Source organism: Schistocerca americana, chromosome 3, assembly GCF_021461395.2.
Source record: "Schistocerca americana isolate TAMUIC-IGC-003095 chromosome 3, iqSchAmer2.1, whole genome shotgun sequence".
In the NCBI taxonomy this organism is placed as follows: Eukaryota; Metazoa; Arthropoda; class Insecta; order Orthoptera; family Acrididae; genus Schistocerca; species Schistocerca americana.
The window spans coordinates 642,854,834-642,880,365 of NC_060121.1; the positions used below are offsets into that span (position 1 = coordinate 642,854,834).

General features: G+C 46.1%; 1 protein-coding gene across 1 annotated transcript in view; it reads left to right on the forward strand.

Moving 5' to 3' along the window:
• The first annotated feature begins 369 nt into the window (after positions 1-369).
• Positions 370-25,532, forward strand: part of LOC124607438 (ecdysone receptor) — a 169,637-nt gene continuing 144,474 nt past the window's right edge. The window contains exon 1 of the mRNA XM_047139767.1: positions 370-1,230. Within this exon, the coding sequence (XP_046995723.1) occupies positions 912-1,230 (319 nt within the window). The 5' untranslated portion in view covers positions 370-911. The remainder of the gene's footprint in view (positions 1,231-25,532) is intronic.

The following is a 25,532-nucleotide window of genomic DNA, read 5'->3' on the forward strand; positions in this document are numbered from 1 at the left end:
TGCAGAGACTGTAAATTTCCATAACGATATGCGGAACCCGTCCCGTGGTAACCACCGCAGCAGAAATTTCGGCACAGCTCCCCTTCCATCTCTGTGTAGTAGACGCAGCGTTTCAGGGGGGCCTAGTTCAACTGACCCCCGAGAAGCAGAATCGCATTGTCCAGTCCTCTGCCCGTAGGAGGGGGAGGCCGGGCCTGGAGAAACCTCAGGGGGGAGATGAGGCCCTTTGAGCGAGACCGTGCGGCGCGAGGGCTGCCACCTCTACTTTCACTGTGCGCGGCAGCGCCAGCAGACGGGCTGTGACGTCACGGCCGCGCTTACCTGCGCGCCACCTACTGCCGGCCGAGCACGCAGTCGGCTCCTGGCCTCGGTCGCGGACGGTAGTGTGCTCACCGCGTTAGTGCGTGTGTCTCCGCGTCGCCCCCAGTGCTTCGTGTTTTAGCCTCCTCTGTTTTTCTCCGACAAGTGCACCATCACCGTGGGACTGCTCGAGGCATCGAGCACGTGTGTGTATATATACTCGCTGCTGGTACTGGTTGACTGCGTATCCAATGGGCGCGGTAGTGCTGTGTGGTGTTTTTTAAACGACTGTGGAAACAGGTTTTGTCGCAGTTTGCGTGACAGGTGTTTCGTTATCGCTACAGTTCAGAGGATAGGACTCCACTGAGAATATTGCGGACCAGAAGCAACGATAGTCCCTTTTCGTCTGCCGTGAGGATATTTACGTTACCGGTGACATTGTAGAGAAGGATTGGGTAATTTGGGAGAGTGTTTGTGGGATAGCGTGCGGCACGAGGAAGACGGTCGAGAGTTGCCGTCCAGCGTGGGCCGACGGACACCTGTTGAGGGTCGCGGGACTGGAGGACTGTGGTAGGGCGGTGTCGGCCAAGTGCGGCGATGCCCCGGGCGTCATGGATCGCGGCATGAGCGTGGTGTCGGCGATGAGCATGTGGTCGCGCGCGGGCGCCGGCGTGCTGCTGCCGCCCGGCCGGCTACACGCGCGCGCCGCCGAGGGCTGCGTCGGCGCCGGTGCCGGCGACGGCTCGCCCGAGGTCAGCTCGTCGTCCGTTCTCAGCCCCGCGCACTCGCTCGCCTCCTCCATCGGCGAGGTCGACATCGAGTTCTGGGACCTCGACATCAACAACTCGCGCAGCGCCGTCGCGCTGTCCGCCGTCGCGGCCGCCGCCTCCGGCCACCGCTCCTGCGGCTCGAGCGCCAGTTCCGTCTCAGGTACGACCGTCCCGCCCTCTCTACTCGCGAAATTTGGTAGCCAGGGTCGGGCAGCAAACAGGGCCTTGTCCACTAAGGTACTATATTATGGTATTCGCGCCAATCTTTGATCGCGAATGATAGTATTTTCTGTAGACGGCACCACACCGTCTCAGTGTGTTTATAGAACGGCGTCGCGAAACCATCCCAAAGCTGCTGTGATGAATTTGATTCGTAGACATCTTAGTTTCGGTCAAGTGACCGTCTTCAGGACATGGATTAATCCATAAAACAAGTTCTTAAATTCCTCTGTTGCTACCATTCTCTTTTGTCCTATCTTCAGTAATTGTGATTTATCACGTCCTTCTGTCTCTCCATCTTCCACCTTTATCTTCTGTCGATTGCTACTAGCGCTCATACTTTAAATCTTCCTTTCTGTATATATTCGTTTTATATATTTTAAGCTTTTTCTTCCTGCGGTGTATTTCTTTGCGTTTCGCCTTTTACATTGAGGCATCTCCATTGGATTTTTTCCTGTTTTTTGTCTTTATTATCGCTCCTCACATGAACAAATGTAAGCTGTGTTTTTCTTTTATTTCTGCACTGTAGCAGTTTCTAAATGTTGCATATTAAATGTAACTTGTAACGTGCTGATCGTTATGAATGTATTGCAGAATATGGAGAATGCCAAGTTAGATGCGGGAGAGCGCCTAATGGGCGTAATTTTGCAGGTTAAACAAATAAATAGAAAAGTACTAATTTTAAATCAAGCTTAACTCGCTTATGTCGACGACGTCGCTAACGCACGCTTGTGCGGTGGCGCTCGGCCCGGGGTAAGCCGGTTCGAATACTGGGGGAGTGTAGAAAACTTACGCCGGCGATGGAAGGAGAGATGTTTGCGTAAAGTTCCTGATCACCTGTGTCTTGGTTTAAATGCCGTACCTCTCCGCGGTGTCTAATAAGCCTCCGTCGGATGGGGACATTCAGCCTAGCGGCTGCCTTGGCGTTGTTCGCGATGAGTAGGCTATGAACCGGCACCAAGATTCATCCCCTCCCTTCTGTCATCATCATCATCATCATCATCATCATCATCATACAACACACAGTGCACTCCACTCCACTCCAGACACACCATACATACATGTAGTTTTACAAATATTGTAATGGAGCGTGTTGCAAGTAAATAGAAAACAATACGTCAAGCTTAAGCAACGTTCCTTGCCGTCAATTATGTAACTGCTTTGCCTGCGTATGCAAGTGTCGTTAACGTCAGGCAATATTAATCTGTGACCTGAAGATGTGTCTTGGTGACGGGAACTAGCTGTCCGTGAATTCATATTACTAAAGTAGTTTCTGGTAGATCTTTAGATTTTATCTCATTTCACAAACAGTTTCAAGCAGTTATCATCGTCTTCAGGTCAGTATAGAAGAAAAAGACAGACTGTGCAAATAATTGTGAAAGAAGTACACTATAAAGTTATTGTAAATAAGTATGCACAATATGAAAAGGCTACGACTTGAGGCACAGAGTAATACAGCCGTAACTATACTGATAGAATTGTTTAAGGAAAATCATGAAGTTTAAGTAAAGATTGATGGCGTCGGAAAATAGGGGTGCATGATAAAAATCGACGCACGTATGTCCCACGTATTGTTCCGCTAGTTTGTCAGATCATGGTGGATGACAAGTCGCTGTTGATGGGCTTCTAGTCGTATGCAGTGCCTAAGACTCTTGTAAAGTACCCTTACTTTTACTGGTGCTGCTCCTCTCTCTCTCTCTCTCTCTCTCTCTCTCTCTCTCTCTCTTTTTCCACCATCGTTTCGAACTGTGCGTAAAATAAGCTTGCTTCTTATTGAAAACTCTATAATCGCCCTATTTGAATGTACATTACTTCAGTGCTCGTTTTTAGAGTCCTTGTTTGAACTGACAATTGTTTTGGTGTTTCATTATTTTAAGGTCGCTGACGACACGGGTCCTTCACAGGTATACGAACCTTCTATCGGCCTATCTCACAGGGAGTTTCATAATACGTTTGCTGACTTCGTAAACATGGCTTGGCGGTGGATGTTATGCTGTCATTCATGTACATTCATCACAGAGCATTTCGGATATGTGTTAAAAAAGAACCTGACCAAAGCCATCAGCAGCAACAGAGGTTGCATTGGATTACCGTTTATTTCATAAGCTTTTTAAATCCTCCCGATTAAAGCGCTGTTCCATTAAAACTGCATTGCCGCCTACTGTTTGTCTCGGAAAAATAATTATCTTTCGCGATTTTAGACAAGTTAGACGTTGAAACAGTTGGTCTTCTCCTATTAGTGCAGAACAGATAGTGTAATTTAATAATTATGAGCAAACGTGCGGGGGAGAGATATGTTTTGTGTGTGCAGAGTGTTAGGTTTTTATATTTAACTAAGGGTCATAACTTTATGATTGTCAGTTATTAACATGAAATAATTACCAAAGTTGAACCCTCTGTGGTGCAAGTACGAAATCTGAATGACTCTCCTCTGTTTCGCAGTTCCATTTCAGCATTCTGCCAATAGGCTATTTATTTGTAAAGACGTTAATTAAAAATAGGACTTTACTGTCTTCGGTGATCAGACACACTGATTTTTGGCTGTGCAACGCAGAAAATATGACATCACGTCGGGTACGAAGCAGAATGTGACATTGTGGAAAGGGTGCGCAAAATGACAGCTAGGCCGCACGAGAGTAAATCAAAAGGATAAGTTGGCATAAATATGGACAAGAACGATCCTTGCAGAGTGACATTGTCATCAAAGAAACTTCAGTAGAAAGGTTTGTATGTGGCAGGAAACGTAATTAAGATAATCTAAACAGCAACCCAGAATGGAAAAGGAGAGCGCACAAGTGGAATTATGCTTGTTGGTAATGCCGCCGAGTAGGCTTCACTAGCGTTCACCTATGACGAGGTGATTTAATTGCTTATTGAAGTGAACTGCATCTGTATTACGTTTCTGTGCGCTAATTACTGCTCTATTTACAATATCCAGTTTTTCCTGCTACGATACCCTTCCGTATAAGCAGTATGCTGTCGTCGGATACGTCATCACATTCTTGGTTTAATGTTTTCGTCTTTGCATGTATTTTCATGATTGCAGTGCATATTGCTTTCTGCGATTCCTGTCAGAAACTACGTTAGGCGTATGTTGTTTTCACGTTGGAAGTGCTACCACATGCTGTAAAATACCCGATACCCCTACGGTGATATCAGTTAGGTAACGTTTTATATTTTCGTCACTTAGTTTTGTGTTAAAACGCGTACAAGCATCCCTTATGCCCTGGGATTACAAGGCAATAAGCCGCACATAATATTATTTGTCAAAGTCTCTAAAATTTTTTTTTTTTTCGCGATGGCTCTCGTCCATGAGACAACAACTCTCTTGACTTCTGGAATTATAACGTAGTAAAGAAAATAACTACGCAGCCTCTACTGCAAGCAACTGTCCCGTACTGATACTGCATGTCGTCCGTAGTTGTAAGCTTCATTGCCTTACCCAATAATCCTGATGTTTGGCGAACCGAAGAACTACATTTGATACGCGGAGGGCTCCACGCCAAACGTAATGCAAAAAACAAAAAAAACAAAAAGTTCTGAGCACTATGGCACTTCTGAGGTCATCAGTCCCCTAGTACGTAGAACTACTTAAACGTAACTAACCCAAGGACATCACACACATCCATGCCCGAGGCAGGATTCGAACCTGCGACCGTATCGGTCGCGCGGTTCCAGACTGTAGCGCCTAGAACCGCTCGACCGGCTACACATAATGCATACCTGTAATCTTATGTCCAGACACTGCAATTTCTTAGTAAATAAGATTTTTGTCTCTGAAGAAAGGTGGCTTTTTAAATTTGCCGTCAATTCTTTTGAGCTACATATTTGCAAGAGTTATGGAGAAATCCAGCGGGACCCAAATCTACATACTATTTTTATAACGGTCTCCCCAGGATGTACGAACGTAATTACATTTTCGTGGTTTGATAGTGATTACAGAGTCAAGTTAAAAAAAAATTGCTCTGAGCACTATGGGACTCAACTGCTGAGGTCATTAGTCCCCTAGAACTTAGAATTAGTTAAACCTAACTAACCTAAGGACATCACAAACTTCCATGCCCGAGGCAGGATTCGAACCTGCGACCGTAGCGGTCTTGCGGTTCCAGACTGCAGCGCCTTTAACCGCACGGCCACTTCGGGCGGCAGTAAAGTTCAATACGGTATGTGACGTGCCGTATGAGCAGAAATTATTATTTTTTTTTTTTTTTTTGCTTTAATTTGTTTAGAATCACGAATCTGTTTTGTCGCTTCTGAAATCCGAAAGGATGCCTCAGTGGGTGGCCCAGAATCACTTAATTGCTACCCTGCATAAAACTTAACGTACTTAAATTTATATTCGTTGTGTACACCAGAAATCGTGGTACAATGTGCATGTAATGCTGCTGTATTAGAACGACATTATCATATTATTGACAAGGACAACACAGAGTACAATACTTTGAAATGCTAGGTTCCTAAATATTGTTTCTCTCACCAACCTAACAATTATTTGCGTTTGTTATTATATTTATTTATTCAAAACTATGTCTCCTTTCTAGTGAATGAAGAAATGCGGGGGCAGGGTTAAAAATGAGAAATATTACCATAATGCAATAAACTATTGAGATGTATTTGTTAAATTTACGGTAGTAAGCTATTGCTTGAAGCTGTGATGATAATTATGGAAATAAAGGATTCCTACAGCACACTGACATTTAGAGATGCCTTTATTACGACCTTAGTGCTCCTGTTCATCTATAATTCCACGGTCTTTGCTCGTGCTATAGCAAAGCCATAGCTTCTCTCGGTCCTCCAGCTAGTAATTACATTAACCAAAACAGGCAAAGACCGGAACTGCCAGCCTCTTCAGCTCCAGAATCTCGTGAATATAATAGCCTACTCTTAGCTCCGCTCTTCGCTCGGGTATTTTTAGCAGTTGGATGTTGAGCATCAGGCTCACGGAGAGACTGCAATTTGAATGTTGTGTATTTCTAGCATAAATCGCAGTTCCCTGCGGCTGTTTGCTGTCAGTACTCAAGAGCAGTGTTGGAGACTCGGTGAAACAGTGATCGCCTGCGGTAAGCTGTTAGTGCAGTCACCCTTCAGTGGGTGAAGCGGTTAACATGTAGACCACCCCTCCCGCTTCCATGTTACACATGAAGGAATAAACAGTGATGAATGGAGTAAATAATAACGGTATGACTATCGCCGTTACTACAGGTAGCTGGGGTACACTGGCAAAGGATGGAACGATTTGTTGCCTCTGGATTATATTTGCGTTTTTAAAAAATATTTATTGAAGATTAAATTACCATAAAACTTCGGTCCTTTAAGACCGCACAAAATTTGCTCTTGAGTTTGGTTCAAAGTTACTGTAATAATATTAAACATTGAAACGATAGTTATTTTAGAAGTAAATATTTAAAAGGAAAACTTTAGATCTGAAACAGACCTTAGAAAGGAACCAACTACCTCTGAGTTAAATCATTAAACTACACCAATTAACAACGTAACCAAAACTTTATCAAATGGCCTTAACATCTGAGATCATCAGTCCCCTAGAACTTAGAACTACTTAAACCTAACTAACCTAAGGACATCACACACATCCATTCCCGAGGCAGGATTCGAACCTGCGACCGTAGCGGTCGCGTGGTTCCAGACTGTAACGCCTAGAACCGCTCGGCCACACCGGCCGACAAAACTTTATCCTACAGTAACTTTCAAAGGTGTTTATTTTACGCAAATAATAAAGAACTGCCTCTCTTACACTGACTTACGAGGCCCACATAAACGTAGCAACTGATACCAGTGCATGTCAGTTAACAGTTTCATACTTCAGAAACGAATCTAGAGCACTAGACGTTAATACTCACTGAATAGTACATAATCTGAGACGGAATATAACTTCCCCTTTTTTTTTATAAACGGCTGGTCGTGTTCCGGCCACAGCTTCGTCTTCAACAGGTCCCTTAGAACACAGCATTAGTTCATATTAGTCAAAATGTTCAAATGTGTGTGAATTCCTAAGGGACCAAACTGCTGGGTCACCGGTCCCTGGACTTACACACTACTGAAACTAACTTATGCTAAGAACCACACACACACACACACACACACACACACACACACACACACACACACACACACACCTCCGGCGGGAGGGGTCGCGCAATCCGTCAATCCGTGATAAGGCACCTCAAGCCGCACGGCCACTCCGCGCAGCCTCATATCAGTCCACGAAAATACAATACCGGCTCTTACACCTGAAACAGCTCAGTATTAGAAATTTTCGTCAGCAGTTTCCTTGAAACCCGTTAGCACAGTTATTGTTTCAACTTTAGTCGTTCTAGCCAATGCCGTGGCCCAGTACCAGAGTATTTATAACTATTTCAGGAAGTGCACCTAAACTAATTGCTTATATGTATATACAATCCTCATTACACAATAGTATTTAGCAAATATGTTCAGGGCAGTTATCTAATCTCTAAAATCAATTGCACAATTGTAAACACCAATTTTACGTTCTAAGATCAGTAACAAGAAAAGGATGCACCATCTATCACTGCTGCTCGCTATTGCCGACCGACAGTGCCTTTAGCAAATGCTCCATCAACAGCTGCATTTCACTACACGCATCTGTCCTCCGGAGACACATTATGTGCAGGCCGCTTGCTGCAAGCCATGGTTCTCCCCTACACACCTTGCGAGCCGCCAACCGCTGTGTACAGCGTAGCCTGCAGTAAACAAACAGCGGTGCTCCAAACCTGCGCCCTGCTTGTGACAACGGCGTACCGTTCTCCGGTGTCCGTCGTCAAAACTGTTACATACTTTTCTGCCATCTTCCTTCTTTTCCCAAAGCTCAATCGTTCGTCCACGTAAACTAATTTGAAGCAGAGAGGTTCCGCTACACCGGCACAAGGAAGCCTCGCCAACCTAATTCGGCTATATCCAGTCAAGATCACAGTGCCGTACACGGCACACCGTTGAGTAGATTACAGCATTCCGCCCTCCGGATACAAGGAGCGGCAGAAGCCAATGTTTTATGGCGCCACAGTCTAGTTTTTCTTGACTATTATATCAAAATGTATACTTTTGTCCGTGTGTGTTAACCGTGTGCCTGATATGCTATTGCTACTTTGATTCTCACTTTTGCACGGTGTTGATGACAGTCTTGCTGTCCACACGTAGACGACCAAGCAGTCGTAGCTGCAATCGCTAATGCAAGCTAATGCCGAGGCAAATGTCTGCGAGGTCGCCGATGACAATGCTCGTAGTCGTAGGAATTTTCATCATTTGTATAGCGGACAAGGGATGAGGCGGAGGCAACGTACAGTGCCTGATCATAAGATCGTGAGCCATTGTCGACTATTACGTGCTAAACCTCTTACAGTGAGGTCATGTGGTAGTTCTTGACGCTGGTAATAGGACCTTTGTGTGTTATTTATTTGGAGGAAGTTACTTCCCTGCGGCAGATTTTAAACTGATACATCTTGTTGCTGCTCGTCATCATCAACAACACACACACACACACACACACACACACACACACACACACACACACACACACACACCCCACTGTAAAAAGCTTTCTAACACATAATAGAAAACAACAGTTAACGAATGGATGGTGCCAGTTTCCTAAATGAAAGGGGGATTTTTCTGCCTGAGGAGCGTTCCAGTCAACAATACCAATCGCGAAAGAGAAATTTCGACATGAACTGCAATTGGGCTTTGAAACAACTCGAATGGCGGGCGACAAGTGAAAGTTTGTGTCGGGCGGGGTCTCGGAGCCGGGTTTCCCGCTTGTCGCGAGCGCTCGCATTAATGCTTGGACTATCCGACCACGCTTTCCGTTCATCCCAAATTCCCGTATGTCGCACACTGCGTACGTGATGTACCGCCTCCGTTATCCTAATTGCTCGCAGCATTACCTGACTCCCACAACATAGCACTGAAATTGTCAGTAGTTGCAGACAAGGCGCCTATATTTATATGTGTGATGTCTCGTCTTTCGGACTTGTCCTGAAGGACATACACCACAGATATAAATACCACTCGACTTTCCTTTTCCTGCAGTTATCAGCGTAAAGCGAGCGCGATGAGAAACTACGCTGGACTTTTTTCAGTTTGAGGATCTGTCAGTTGATAGCTGTGGTGCGGTACTGGCTGCCTCTCGCGTGGGTTCACTTTCACAACGACCACCGACCAGTCCGGTAGCCTGTGGCGGAGCGAATGGCGGTCGAAAATGTTAGCCGCTCGTTGGCACGTCTGCTCCCTGCTGGCTCTCCGCTAGCGGCGGGCGTTAATGTACTGACAGGAATGCAGCTGACCTTTGCAGGTGCCTGAATGAGATGATAATATCTGGTGAAAGCAGGCGGCTTTAGTTAGTAACGTATTACTGATCAGCTCTCTGCAGCAATGTGAGAACTGTAGGCTGCAGTTAGGGGCCTCATTTCCGAGGCAATGAAGGTATTGTTCTAGAATCTGGAAGCTTATGCCAAAGGCTGAGACTGTCGTCAGAGCAGTTAATTTGCTGAACGGGAAAGTGGTCCAGCTGTCCCCTTACGTTTACTACACCAGAGAAATGTTTCAGTGTTTGGATTGAACAGTAGGTTGTTTAAAACGCATATCCAGAATAAACCCATACGCTATACGGATAAGCTGTGGATGAATGAACCAAATGACGTAACGCAATGTTTTAAACACTGAAGAAGGGAGCTCAAATAAGCGGTTTGCCTAAATAGACGAAGGCGAATAACAGCGTATTGAAAAGACCCTGAATCCTTTCCCATCACTGCCCGTCCGATTTTGTGTACGGTCTTTAAGGACGTAGGCGTTGAGAGGGGCAACAAAGTATAATTTTCCGCGATTTACTTTTCGAGTGACTGCAAGCATTCGACTGGTGTACGGGAACCATGCTGTCAGCAACTCAGAGCAACTGTTACATTTTGGCTAGGGACGAATTCACTCAGTTTACAGTTCGTAGTGACTCTGAAGAAGTCTACCAAAGTACCGATCAGTGCAGCTACTCACAGAGATCCAGTGTGGGCTGTAACTATCGTCCGACGACGAAACTTGGTGGATACGCTAATGCATTAATGTGGAACTGATTTACACTGGATAAAAATTAGTTTCGATTTTGGCAACCAGGTGCAAATCTGGAGCTGTACACTGTTTGTATGGCGGTATGACATTCACGTTGTCATTTGCCAAACCAAGACGTGAGTGAACAGTACGGCTGTCGAGAAGACAGACCGCGCGCTGTTAGTGAAACTTGTGTTATGTGAGTGACAGTAATAGCATTGTTGCATTGAGAGAGTATCACTGACTGAAAGATCTGAAGACAGGTTCGATGTCATTAACTGGTTTAAAGAAGATGATAGTGAAATTCGAATATACGAGTGAAGTTGGTGTGGCATCTGGAAGAGGAAGGCGTCCAGTCGTGCTGGAAGTTATTGGCGTTGCTGTAACTGACCATGCAGCACGTGCCCCGACTACCGCTAGTGCCCGTATAGTCTCCCGAGAACTGCCCAGCCCGTGGTCAACAGCACGGGAAGTTTTGACGTCTTACACTAGTACCCGTGCAAAATCCAGCAAAAAAATGTTCAAATGTGTGTAAAATCTTATGGGACTTAACTGCTAAGGTCATCAGTCCCTAAGCTTACACACTACTTAACCTAAATTATCCTTAGGACAAACACACACACACGCATGCCCGAGGGAGGACTCGAACCTCCGCCGGGACCAGCCGCACAGTTCATGACTGCAGCGCCGCAGACTGCGCGGCTAGTCCCGCGTGGCAAGATCCAGCCATTGAAACCTCACGATCCACAGCAAAGTTCTGAATTTGTTCTTCGCTTTCTGGCACGGGCCGGTCAACATTCTGTTGGAGTGACGAGGCACATTTTACGCTACAGGGTACAGTAAACACACTGAGCTACCGAATTCGGGACACTGTTAAACCGCCTGTTGTGCATAAAGAGCCTTTGCAATCCCTGTATGTGACCGTGTGGTGTGGATTCACAAGCGCCTTTATTCTTGCCCATTCTTCTTTGAAGAGACTAACCCATAGGTTCAAATGGCTCTGAGCACTATGGGACTTAACTTCTGAGGTCATCCGTCCCCTAGAACTTAAAACTACTTAAACCTTACTAACCTAAGGACATCACACACATCCATACCCGAGGCAGGTTTCAAACCTGCGACCGTAGCGGTCGTGCGGTTCCAGACTGTAGCGCCTAGAACTGCTCGGCCACCCCGGCCGGCTAACCCATAGGTGCTGTCAGGTGTGCCGTCACGCCTGCACGTTATCGAGACCTCCTTGTATAGCATGTGATTCCTGCTTTGGAAGAGTGCAACTGTGTGGAAACCACTGTTTTAATGCAAGATGGGGTAACATCTCATGTCGCTAGTCAGTAAAAGATCTGCCTGATGAAACCTTCCAGGAACGTGTTATCCCCAGAGATTTTCCAGTCGCAGAGCCTGCAAGATCAACTGATCTGAATCCATGTGACTTTTAGCTCTGGGGATATCGAAAAGAACGCGTTTATCCAGGGATACGTTCGTTCTGTACTTGATTTGAAGGCAAGTACACAAGAACACTGTGCTCAGATTCCACTTGAACAGTTGCGAGCATCTGTTTATTGCCACGTTTTAAGGATGCAGCATCTCGTCGGCGTCTCATGCCCTCGTATGGAACAGACTCTGTAAGTGGCGGATGGTAATAAATCAACATTATAACTTTCTCACTTGTTGCATATCTTCTGTCCATGACCTATTATTAATCCATAACATTTATGTACGTCTTTCTTGCAGTCACAACGCCAGATTTGCATCCGGTAACAAAAATTGGAACTAACTTTTTTTTCAACGTATGTTGATTCCGCATTAACGCAGTAGAATATCAACCAAGTTTCACTGCCATTATGACCTCTATGAGTAGTGCCTTTTTCTTATAATCACCAGTTACTTCCCTTAACTGCGTCAGGTACCCGCAATGCCACATTCTGCAGTGGGCCGTGTCATAATTTTTATGAGATAATTTCTACCGCTTCAGTCACTTTTTAGTAACATTTAATTAGCACGACGCGTTTCGGCAGCTTGCTGCTATCATGAGGTGAATTTCAGTTACGTGTGTTGTAAATGCACCTAATGATGGAAGGCACAGTGGAAACGCGTCGTGTTAGTTAAATACTCGTATTAGCAGAAAGTTACTCAAGCAGTAGAACTTACTTCATAAATTTACACTACAGTCGCAGTCCTCAAAACATTGCGATAAATTTGAGTACTCCTAATGTTTCTGCTGATGGGGTGGGACAGGCGAAACGTTTCGATCACCGGTGACGCGGACGCGGTGTGTGTGGCAGCAACACGTGTGATGCTGGCGGCGGATGGTCACGGTCGAGGCGCAGGTGCCGGCCGGCCGGCGTGACCCAGATAGGCCGCCGCCGCTGGGCGTGCCTTCCGGCCGGGGTCGCGCCCTCATTCCGCGCTGCCACAAAACGCGCCGTTGTCGCTTTCTTTCGGATCCGCTTTCCGTCCTCTTGCGCAATTGCTGCTGCTGCCCGCCGCTACCGGCAGGCCGTCCGGTCACGAGTTACAAAGTAATCTCCGGCTCGGCGCCAGTAGGAGCACGTACACATATGTAACATTTGCAGATTCATAAAAAAGCATTTGACAGTCGTATTGGAGCACAGTCGTGCACACAAAGTTGGACGTCCCGAAACACGAGGCAGTTGAAGGAACGGGTAAATGCAGTGTGCATCGACCAGCGAGAAATTACGGTGTATTGTGGCGATCTTCTGCATGTTGTCGATCATAGTCAGCCACAGCAGCAGATGACCGGTACCTTAAGCCAAAGGCATGAAGGGACCCACGTCAAACAGTGGTTGCAATTGCAACGACATTCAACAGGACTGCAAGGCACGCAATCATATGCTTCACAGTGGCACGTCGACTGCCGTAGGGTGATCTCTCTGCCCGACAACCAGTACGACATATATTCCACTGACACCCGCATATTGGCGACACTGTTTGTGATGGTGCAAGAGTATACTGACTGGCTTAACGAGGGGTGGGGTCGCGTGCTTTTCTCGGATGAGAACGTATTCAGTCTGAGTAGTGATTATGGACGTACCCTCATAATGGTGAGAGATGTACACACGTAATGCTCCCAGGAACACTGTCAAAGATGATCGTTTTCGTGGTCTAGGTGCTATGGGGAGACATAGTCTTGGCATCGGCATGCTGATCTCCAAATCTTTGAACACGGTACACCCACCGGTCGACTTTATTGCGACACAGTTCCTCTTTCCCAAGTGTATCTTTTCAGCCGTGCATTTTGCCCAGACTTTAATTTTGTGCATGACAGAGCATTACCGCATCGAACAGCGCAGGTTGAGGAGCTGTTGGAACTAGAGGGTACTCGCCTAACGGATTGGCCTTCCGTTCCCCTGACTTAAATCGGATCCAGCACGTGCGAGGTGTGTGCGGGGAGACGTGTAGCATTACGTCCGCATGCAGCTGAACAACCTTGTGGCCAGCTTGGGGGCCCGTTGCAGGCCATGCGTTGGTGTCCGTGGTGATCACCATGCTCGACATTTTGTGATATCCAGGAGAACATCATAAACGTTGGTAATTTCCGTGTTGTTATTTTCTTTGATTAAAAGCGTCATTTCTGCTTGTCTCACTGCGTGTTTGTTTCAGCTACCTTCTGTGATACGGTGCTAGGAAGAATGTTGAACGTTAGTTGGAATGATAATGTATGCAGTGAGGGAGTTCTTCGCGGAATCGTCGAGAAAAGGAATACACGGAAAACACAGACAAGAAGGGACACGGTGACAGGACATCTGTTACGACATCAAGGAAAAGCTTCCATAGTACTAGAGGGAGCTGCAGAGGATAAAAACTGTTGTGGAAGACATAGATTGCAATACATCCAGCAGATAACTGAGGGCGTAGGTTGGAAGTGCTACTCTGAGATGAAGAGGTCGGCAGAGGAGAGGAATTCGTGGCGGGGTGCACCAAACCAGTCAGAAGACTGGTGACCCCGCAGAAAAGGCGTAAGATTTCGGAGGAAGCTTGTGAATAGTTTCGGTGGTTCAAAAATACGACAGGTTTCGGTCAGTTACAAGCCCTTCTTCACGTGCAGCGATCACCAGCCCGATGTTCACAATTGAAGTGGTTGGTTATCTGGTTCTAAAATTTCTGTGCGTGTTTCAAGTTTCATCGAGATGTGTTACTTGGTAGTGACATATGACGCGCCCGTATATTTTGCACATGACCCAGTGGATAACATCGAAAGTTTCATGAAGCTGTTCTCACTTGATACTGTTGAATACAGAGCAGTGTCAATGCTGTAGCAAAATGCCGGAACATCTGCAGAGAATCGGCGCTCGGTGCAGCGTTCGGCAGCTGATCCTCAAAAAAACAAATGTTACATATCACTTACAAACAGATGGAAAGACCCGTTGTTGTACCTTTACAACCGAGCCATCTCTGGAGGCAGTCACGTCCTTTAAACATCTGTGAATAAGCGGGTGCATAGCGGCATAAATGGAATGACCACGTAAGACTAATCGCTGGAAAGGCAGGTGCCATACATTGGATCAATCCTCCCGAAGTTTTGTCCCTCCCCAAAGGAGGTTCAAAAATGGATATTTGTGGTAAGTTCTGTGGGACCAAACTGCTGAGGTCATCGGTCCCTAGGCTTACACACCACTTAATCTAACTTAAACTGACTTACGGTAAGGACAACACACACACACACACACACACACACACACACACACACACACACACGCCCAAGGGAGGACTGGAACTTCCGACTGAGGGAACCGCGTGAACCGTGGCAAGGCGCCCAGACCGAACGGCTACCCCGCGCGGCAAAGGCGGTTCGATCCATACTTCAGTATTGCTCGCGTCAGCCTAGTTCCTTACTACATATGGTAAATACTCGAGTATGGAAAGCTCTGAAGAAGAAAAGCGCGTTTCTTTACAGGTTCGCTTAGTATACCTGCATGCGTTACAGAGATGGTCGCCCAACTCCAGTGGCAGTCACTGCAACATAGACGTTGCGTGTGCATCACGATGTGGTTTACTGTTAAAGTTCAGAGAGCGTACGTGCCTAGGAAAGGCAATCAATATACTGCTTCCTCCCATGTATATCTCACGTAAATATTCATGACGGTAAAATTAGAGCTATTACGGAGGCCTACCAATAATTGTTCTTCCCGCGCAGCATTCGCTAATGAAACAGGAACGGAAGGAAGTGACAGTGACATTCGAAGCACCCTCCGCCCCACACAGCATGACATGTCGAGTATCCTTGTTGATATCAGTCTGTTTAGTGAGCGAGCACCAACGAAAACCAAGGTGTTCTGTATAGAGGTTGTAAGATCAATGTTACTGATACTAAAATGATGGTCATGGAGGGTAGCTGGATTAAATAAGACGATGGTGCGGGACATAGGTTAATAAGTGAAACACGGAAATTAGTAGACGAGTTTCGTGGGTAGAAATAAATAACATACAGACTGGCAATGGCAAGAAAACCTTTTCTGAAAAAGAGAAATTTATTAACATCTGTTGAACAGGTGTCATGAATTCGTACCGGGAAGTATTTGCCTTATATGAAAATTAAAAGTGGTCTTTAAATATACAGACAAGAAGAGAATTGAAGAAAAAACTTTTAAAATGTGGTGTTACGGAATAATGCTGAAGATTATTTTCGTGGAGCTTATTACGCAGGTTGACGGTCAGAGACGGCAAGACATATCGTTATCAATAATAAATTCCATTATCGTAACACTTTCTTGCGTCCCTGTTGAGGTTCTCCAAGGCATATTGTCAAATCATAGCGCTGAAATGCATTGCTGATGTTCGTGTGGCCCTGTAATCCGAAACTAGAGGTAGGAGACGAGGTACTGGCGGAAGTAAAGCAGACAGGGCGGGGCATGAGTCGTGCTTGGGTAGCTCAGTTGGTAGAGCACTTGCCCGCGAAAGGTAAAGGTCCCGAGTTCGAGTCTCGGTCCGGCACACAGTTTTAATCTGCCAGAAAGTTTCACTAGGCTGAGTCACGTAACCGCACATAGAATGATCCCGGAGAGGGCCTGCAAGTCGTTTTCAAGAGTGTGGACTATATAGTGTAGACTAGCGTGTCTAGCGCAGCCGGTATTGCACAGTATTACAGTGTGTCGGGCATTGGTCGCGGCAGCTGCTCGGAGGACAATGAGCGACTGACCCCCTCCTCCCAGTCTCGTGGGACCCGTCGGCTAATGTTAGACTTGTGGGACAGTCACTGTTGTACGCAAATGACGCTGCTCGTCGCCGTCCTTGTCCCTAACTGGACACTGCGTAACGTGTCCCTGCACGCTCAATGTGCATCGTTGGCGGCGAAAACAAAATCTTACTCGTCCTGAAGAGGATCGCTTCAAAGACGGTTATAGTTGTTTTTAGTGTGTCATGATGATGATATCTAAAATCTTGTTCAAATCTTACTGTCTGTTATTTTTTTGGTGCATAACTATTGGAAGATATTTGAATCAACGAATGATCTTTACCGTACTGGGCCGTGTAGATAACGAGTCAAAATTATAATTGTAGGGTTTTTCTTGTCATTTACGTTCTTCTTAGATGTTTCTTTCTCCTTTGTGTTACCGTTCTGGATTACGTAACTACCGCTAACGGCTCCTGCTTTAGTTGCGCCAGGTCCTCTTCTTGTATCTTCCAAACTTCGCTGCCCTGCGGGAGTGGCACTCCTGGAAGAAAGGCTATTTGCGGAGAGCATGGCTTCGCCACAGCCTTGGGGATTGTTTCCAGAATGAATTTTCACTCTGGAAATATTGTGCTTAACTTTCCCTTTTTTACGCGACCACTGTTGCAGAGGGAATGAAAAGGAAAACGGCAGTGGTTCACTCAATGGAAGCGATACCTAAAACCAGATTGTGGGTGTTGGGCGTGAACTTGAAGCGCGGTCGATCACGAATGCGATTCCAGAACCCAAATGAGATGGAAGGGAACAGTATGCAGTGTTAAAGTTACGAGGAAAAGGGTTGCACGTTCTGTTTCGTGCGACACGGTGAGCAGATCACCAGACTGTGAAGGGACAGAAACTGGCAATGCTAGGGAAGCTGTGTCATCGTGGCAATTCTCTGGCAGGTCACAGCGCACACTGGGCGTTTAACAGAAATAAGATTGCATTGCAATACTGGCAGTGACACGTCGGCAGACACGTGTGACCATTTCTTGTCTGATATAAGGTGGTTAGGGATTAAGGACCTTCCGATCCCCAATTTCATTATTTTTGTTATCAGGAGAGATGTACTAGTAGAAGTGAAGCATTAGGGCGTCGTATTTTGATAGCACAGTCGGTAGAGCACTTGGCTCCGAAAGGCAGAGGGCTCAAGTTCGAGTCGCAGGTCGGCAACCAAGCGAGACGGCGCAGTGGTTAGTACACTGGACTCACATTCAGGAAGACGATGTTTCAAATCGCCATCCGGCCGTCCTGATTTACGTTTTCCGCAATTTCCGTAAATCGCTCCAGGCAAATGTGTGGATCGTTCGTTTGAAGAGGGCAAAGCCGATTTCCTTCTCCATCCTTTCGTAATCTGAGTTTATTTGTTCCGTGTCTAATGACCTCCTTCCAGTTCGACATACAGTTTTAATCGACCAGGAAGTTTAATATTTAGTGAATTCCACAAGCACGTATAGCCCTTTTGTGTTCGAGCTGAAATCACTTTGTCGTTCGGCAAGCAGTATCTTTCATTGACAATATACGGTATTGTAACCTCGCAAGAGATCTCTTTGTAATTGTCGTATGCGTAAAATAGCACAGTGTTCTAGTACAGTTTTTATAGAATTACGGTTCTGTGCATTTATCGTGTCCTGTCACGACTTAACAGAAAAGTGACTTCGGCGGAAATTCTTAAAGTTATTGAGATTTGAAGGAAAAGTCTTCTGAGTTGATCGGCCGCATTATTTTCCTCTCGAGACTACTTTTTCAGCAGTCGACGTTTCGACCTATCTTGCAGGGATTCTTAAGAGACCCTTTAGGACACTGTTCACCTGAGCGGAGACACTAGGACTCCCATGAGAAGATAATGATTTTTTGCGTCATTCAGGACAGTGGTTAATATTCTGGCTGCTACTGCCGCCCGTATAGCCTTTTAACGTTTTTAATCATTTTCAAATAGATATGTGGATTTTAAGCAATTTTTTCTATGTTTTCATGTATTATATGATGTTTTTCTGTTTATATACATGCTATTTGTGAATTGTAATCGCTTTTATGACGGGTCACATGGGGATCGGTGGGTGGATCTTCCCCTCTGTACCGCCCTGCCTTTCCTGGCTAGTTAGGGATTGATGACAGGTACCAACTGGTACTCACAGCAGCTCCGTGTACCGGCTCCTTACGTCATCATTTTTATTTTATACCTAGCTTGCTTTTATGTTAAGTTTTGTTGTACATGGCCCGTTACGTTATACATTTGAGAGCCTCTGATCTGAAAATGGTCGTATAGAGCGAAACCTGTTACCGGAATTAAAAATATATAATTATTGCGATCTGGAGATTATTTTAACTGTAAACCGTGAAGAAGATCTACATCTACATGACTACTCTGCAATTCACATTTAAGTGCTTGGCAGAGGGTTCGACGAACCACAATCATACTATCCCTCTACCATTCCACTCCCGAACAGCGCGCGGGAAAAACGAACACCTAAACCTTTCTGTTCGAGCTCTGATTTCTCTTATTTTATTTTCATGATCATTCCTACCTATGTAGGTTGGGCTCAACAAAATATTTTCGCATTCGGAAGAGATAGTTGGTGACTGAAATTTCGTAAATAGATCTCGCCGCGACGAAAAACGTCTTTGCTGTAATGACTTCCATCCCAATTCGCGTATCATATCTGCCACACTCTCTCCCCTACTACGTGATAATACAAAACGAGCTGCCCTTTTTTGCACCCTTTCGATGTCCTCCGTTAGTTCCACCTGGTAAGGATCCCACACCGCGCAGCAATATTCTAACAGAGGACGAACGAGTGTAGTGTAAGCTGTCTCTTTAGTGGACTTGTTGCATCTTCTAAGTGTCCTGCCAATGAAACGCAACCTTTGGCTCGCCTTCACCACAATGTTATCTATGTGGACCTTCCAACTGAAGTTGTTCGTAATTTTAACACCCAGGTACTTAGTTGAATTGACAGCCTTGAGAATTGTACTATTTATCGAGTAATCGAATTCCAACGGATTTCTTTTGGAATTCATGTGGATCACCTCACACTTTTCGTTATTTAGCGTCAACTGCCACCATACAGCAATCTTTTCTAAATCGCTTTGCAACTGATACTGGTCTTCGGGTGACCTTACTAGACGGTAAATTACAGCATCATCTGCGAACAACCTAAGAGAGCTGCTCAGATTGTCACCCAGGTCATTTATATAGACCAGGAATAGCAGAGGTCCCAGGACGCTTCCCTGGGGAACACCTGATATCACTTCAATTTTACTCGATGATTTGCCGTCTATTACTATGAACTGCGACCTTCCTGACAGGAAATCACGAATCCAGTCGCACTACTGAGACGATACCCCATATGCCCGCAGCTTGATTAGAAGTCGCTTGTGAGGAACGGTGTCAAAAGCTTTCCGGAAATCTAGAAATACGGAATCAACTTGAGATCCCCTGTCGATCGCGGCCATTACTTCGTGCGAATAAAGAGCTAGCTGCGTTGCACCAACGGAGGGGTCAAAACATCGACTATTGAAGAGGTAGTTTGAAGAGGAACCTGGCAACGGCGACGAAAGCGTGCTGTGTGTGTGTGTGTGTGTGTGTGTGTGTGTGTGTAGTGGCTGGTGAGGCGTCAGCAGAGCGCGCTGCGTGGGAATGCGCGCTGACGCCAGGGCGGCCGAGCCGAGGTGATGCGGCCACTGGCTCAGCAGGTCGAGTCCGTGAACCGCGCTCACCTCGGCCAGCCCAGCCTCAGCCTCAGCGCGGCTCGCATTTCCTTTCACCGCCGCGATCCGGCCATCCTCCGCAACGCCTGCCTTGACGCTGCATTCCAAGCTGGCCGGCCTCGCCCGCGCCTCTGTTGCTCGAGGCGGCCAGAGGTCGTCCAGGGAGCGATTCATCTTCGTTAACACCTCTTTCTCTTTAAGAATATGTTAGATGACCATCACTTTGGCTCTAATCCTTTGACTCCCAACGATATAAAAAATTAATTTTAAATATTTTACCAAATTAGATCTTCAGCCACTCATCGTTTCACGAGATATATTTGAAAGCAATTTGGCATTTTTCACACACACAATCCCACATCTCGAAACTCCTAATGCCTAAAACAAATTAAAGAGCTAAATAACAATCGAAAATGGGCCAAAAATTTAATAAATTTGTATCAGAAAAGTACATACGAGTTTCTGACGTTGCGCGTGAAATAGAAGCAAAGCATAAGAAGCATCAAAACACGTTCATAGGATGAGATTTTCACACTGCAGCGGAGTGTGCGCTGATATGAAACTTCCTGGCAGATTAAAACTGTGTGCCCGACCGAGACTCGAACTCGGGACCTTTGCCTTTCGCGGGCAAGTGCTCTACCAACTGAGCTAACGAAGCACGACTCACGCACGGTACCCACAGCTTTACTTCTGCCAGTACCTCGTCTCCTACCTTCCAAACTTTACAGAAGCTCTCCTGCGAAACTTGCAGAACTAGCACTCCCGAAAGAAAGGATATGCGGAGACATGGCTTAGCCACAGCCTGGGGGATGTTTCCAGAATGAGCCACAGCTGTGGCTAAGCCATGTCTCCGCATATCCTTTCTTTCGGGAGTGCTAGTTCTGCAAGTTTCGCAGGAGAGCTTCTGTAAAGTTTGGAAGGTAGGAGACGAGGTACTGGCAGAAGTAAAGCTGTGGGTACCGGGCGTGAGTCGTGCTTCGTTAGCTCAGTTGGTAGAGCACTTGCCCGCGAAAGGCAAAGGTCCCGAGTTCGAGTCTCGGTCGGGCACACAGTTTTAATCTGCCAGGAAGTTTCACGTTCATAGGATTTGTCGACCTACTGAAAGCTTTCAGTAATGTAAAAACGGTTCCAGATGTTCGAAAAATAGGAGTAATCTGCAGGGAAAGACGGGTAATAAACAAAATGCGCAAGATCCAAGAGAATAATAATAATGGAAGATCGAGAACGAATATTAATCTGCAGAAATAGAGAATGAGCCTTAGCGGCCACGTTGCTTTCAAAATTTCAAATTGTCTTAACCACACTGTTTACTGACTGGCGCTGCCTGATATTCCAATCAGTATGTAGTGTGGCTAAGACGACTTGAAATTTTGAGTGACAAGAAAGAATAGCTGGGATTAGAGAAGGTTTGAGGCAGGCAAGCAATCTGGTCACTCCGTATATCGAAGCAATGACGGAAATGAAGCTTAGAGGTGGAATTAAAGTGAAAGGATTTTAGTGATAAGATTCGCTGGTGTCACGGCTGTCCTCAATAAAAGTAAGCTAGAACTGCAAGACCTGTTGATTTCAGCGGACAGTGTAATAAGTACACACTATGCATTTAGAATAAACCGAAGGACGAAAGTAATGAGCAGTAGCAGAAATGAAATGAACATTAAATCTAACATCATAATACGGTACCATAAAGTAGACGTAATGAATTTTGCAACCTTGGAATGTAACTAATACACGATGGACTAAGCAAGGAGGAAACAAAAAGCATAGAAGCAGAAAAGGCATTCCTGACCAAATGACGTCTACTAGTAGTAAACATCGTCAGTTTGAGGAAGAAATTTCTGAGAATATATGGAAGAGAATCTTGGACTGTGAGAACACTGGAAAAGAAGAGAATCGAAGCGTTTGAGATTTTGAGATTCAATGGACTGATAAAAAAATGAGCAGGTTTTCCGTTGAATCGGGGAGGTAAGAAACATAAGGAAAACTTTGCCAAGAAGACGGGACAGCATCGTAGCACATACTTTAAGACAGCGATGAATAACTTTTACGATACTTTACGGAGCTGTAGACAAGCAGAAGATTCGAATATACGCAGCAACTAACGATGGACGATAGGTGCAAGTGCTACTCTGAGATGAAGAGGTTGGGACGCGAGAGGAATTCGCGTCACGACAGTCAGAAGAATGAGGACAAGTGAAACCTCTCCGTATGTAACGAGAACATTTTTGATTCATAATGAAGGTGTCTACATCGCTTAATGCAGTACTTTCATTTATTACGTGGTTTGGGCTACTGCTTTTATGAAATAAACCCTTAGAACTCGTAAAACAACGTCCATTGTCAGTCCTTTTCAATAAAACCTACATGTATAAAGGGCGAGTCGTGTTGTTGGCCTGCTGCAAACATAGATTTTACTGCAAATGACTGACAGTGAACTTCTTTTTACGAGTTGTAAGTCTTTACCTGATGATGATGGCAGTAGCCGAAACTAGGTAGTGTGTGCAGATATATTAACCGATACTGAAGTCAGCTCCACATTGATCACACACTCGTTTAGGGAACTAATCGCTGAGCTCGGGTACTAGTCGCTCCGGCAAGAATGTCTCAGACGTTCGGTTTTCTGGTGAAAGACCAAGTTGTGGATGCGGGTGCTGCTCGTGGACGAATAAAAGCTGCGTACGTTTCCACTTTGGCACGTGATGAAGCGCAGTGGACGGCGCCGCGACCACGTGCTGGCCGGCGGCAGCCCACATTCCCACAGCACGCGGGGTTTCTCTGTTTCGCAAGCGCGCCGCCGCTGCCGAGCGCGACGGCGAAAGCCCGCCGGCCGGCCGGCCGGCAGCGCGCTGCAGCCAGCAGCCGCGCCTGTGACGTCACGCTCCGGGTTTCTCTGGCCGCCTCGCCTCCCACACAGCGGCCGGCGTAACGCGACCCTCCGGCGCGAGCGGCGTATCGCTCTCCTGGCCGCGCAGCGCCGTAGGCGTGATTCTGACGTGGCCTCGGCGGCGGGTCCTCACCGGTGTTGCCTATAATTTCACCCCGGCCAGGGAATGAAAAGGAGGGGGCAACGTACCGTCAACAACCAAGTCGTTAGAGACGGCAGAGAAGCTCGGATTTGAGAAGGATGTAGAAGATAATCGGTCGTCAACGACGAGGTAGTTAGAGATGCAGCACATGTTAGATTGAGGACGGATGGAGAAAGAAATCCCCTGTGCTCTTTCGAAGGTACCATTCGTACGGCCAAACAAAAGAAAAGGAGCGTAGTCATATGCATTCATATATCCCTACACATTCATTATATAGGGTGTCCCAAAAAACACCAGCAAACTTCAGGGACAGCTTCCTTGCACAGAAATAGTAAAAAAAATAGTAAACATGGGCTGTAAAATGCGTACCTTAAGAGATCTGAGCACTTGTTCATTTTTGATACTACGAAACACATATTTTCTAGTGCAAGACCTTTGCTTTCCATATTTTGGGAGGAGGAAGTATTGGCCAAAACAAGAAAAAGATGTCTCGTAAACATAGGCTCTAAAATGCGTACCTTAAGAGCTATGAGCACTTATTTATTTTTGTTAGTGTCAAACGCATCTGTTCCACTGAGCAAGTGCTCGTAATTCTTAAAGCCTTTGGAACACGGTCCGTGCTTTTCAAGGTCAACGTTGAGCATGCTGAGTTAGTCGTGCTGCTGAACGCTCAGAAACGATGCTACTTTTGCAAACGGTAGGTGGGCCCCAACGTGGTATATGCGATCGCAACGCGCTCCAGCGGCATTTGTCGGGTGTATCTGGCTGATAAATCACAATGTTTACGAAATGGGCGCAATAAAATTCCTATATTTTCTCTATTAAGATGTAGAGAACCAATAACATCAGAATTGGTCGGTCATGAGAGCTTAGTGATTTTGAACGATGCGACGTCACCCCAGTAACGAATCAAAAAATAGTTCAAATGGCTCTGAGCACTATGGGACTTAACATCTGTGGTCATCAGTCCCCTAGAACTTAGAACTACTTAAACCTAACTAACCTATGGACGTCACACACATCCATGCCCGAGGCAGGATTCGAATCTGCGACCGTAGCAGTCACGCGGTTCCAGACTGAAGCTCCTAGAACCACACGGCCACACCGGCCGGCCAGTAACGAATCCATGAGGAAGATTTCAACCCTTCTAAACGTGCCCAAGTCGACTGCTGTAATGTTAAGTGTGAAGTGGAAAAGCGAAAGAAGGACGATAGCTAAACCAAGACCAGGCAGACCTCATCTACTAACGGACAAGGACCGTCGAGCATTGTGGAGGATGTGTGTAAAAGAAATACGAACTTAGGGGAGGGAATGATTCGTGAATTCCAAAGTGCTGCAGGCAGTCCAGTTAGCACATCGATTGTGGGTAGGGAGGTACGAATAGTGGGGTACAACGGTAAGCAGTTCCTCATAAACCAGACATTTCAGTAGTTTGTGCTAAGCGACGCTTGAGGTGGTGTAAAAAGCGACGCCACTGGATAGTGGGTGACTAGAAACGAGTGATTTAGAGGGATGAGCCACATTCTGCCTTGTGGAAATCAGATTAACTGCTCGGCTTTGGCTAACGTCATATATAGTGCCAAGAGTGACTTCTGGACGAGGTGGTGTTAGGTATGAGAATGGTTTTCGTGGTCGCGGTGTGGCCGCTAATTGCGCTTAGGAAAGCGCAATGCCGAAGGACATGAAAACATTTTATGGCGTTGTTACTGTGTACAGTAGTGGAACAGTTCTGAGACGATGGTTGTATCAGCTTCACAATGCAGCCTTTCGTAAATCAGCATAGGTGAAGCAATTGTCTGTCTACAATAACATCCATGAAATGGCTGGCCTGTCCAGGGTCCCCATGAAAACCCAATGGAATGTCTGTGGGGCGAGTTACAACGGCAACTTTGCGCCGTACGCCAGGGTCCTACATTACTACCTTCTCTGGTTTCGGATTTGAGGAAGAATGGGCTGCCATTCCTCCACAGACATCCAGCCACCTCATTGAACGTGTCGCCAGCAGCGATCAAGCTCTCAAAGAGGCGAAGGGTGGATTAATGTCACTAATAGTGTCCGGATACTTTTGATAGTGTACGTTTTTGGATGCAAACTGGTAGTCCTGAAGACTTTTCGATTCAGTTTCAGACTTGGGATCTACGTCTGACAAAGCTTAATCTTTCTCCATTCATTTTAATGTTTAGTATCTTTCCTTTACATCACGCGCCCTGTGATGGCATGCGATCCCCTGTTTCTTGCGCGAGTACCTGCTTGCTTCTGGTTGCCAGTGGA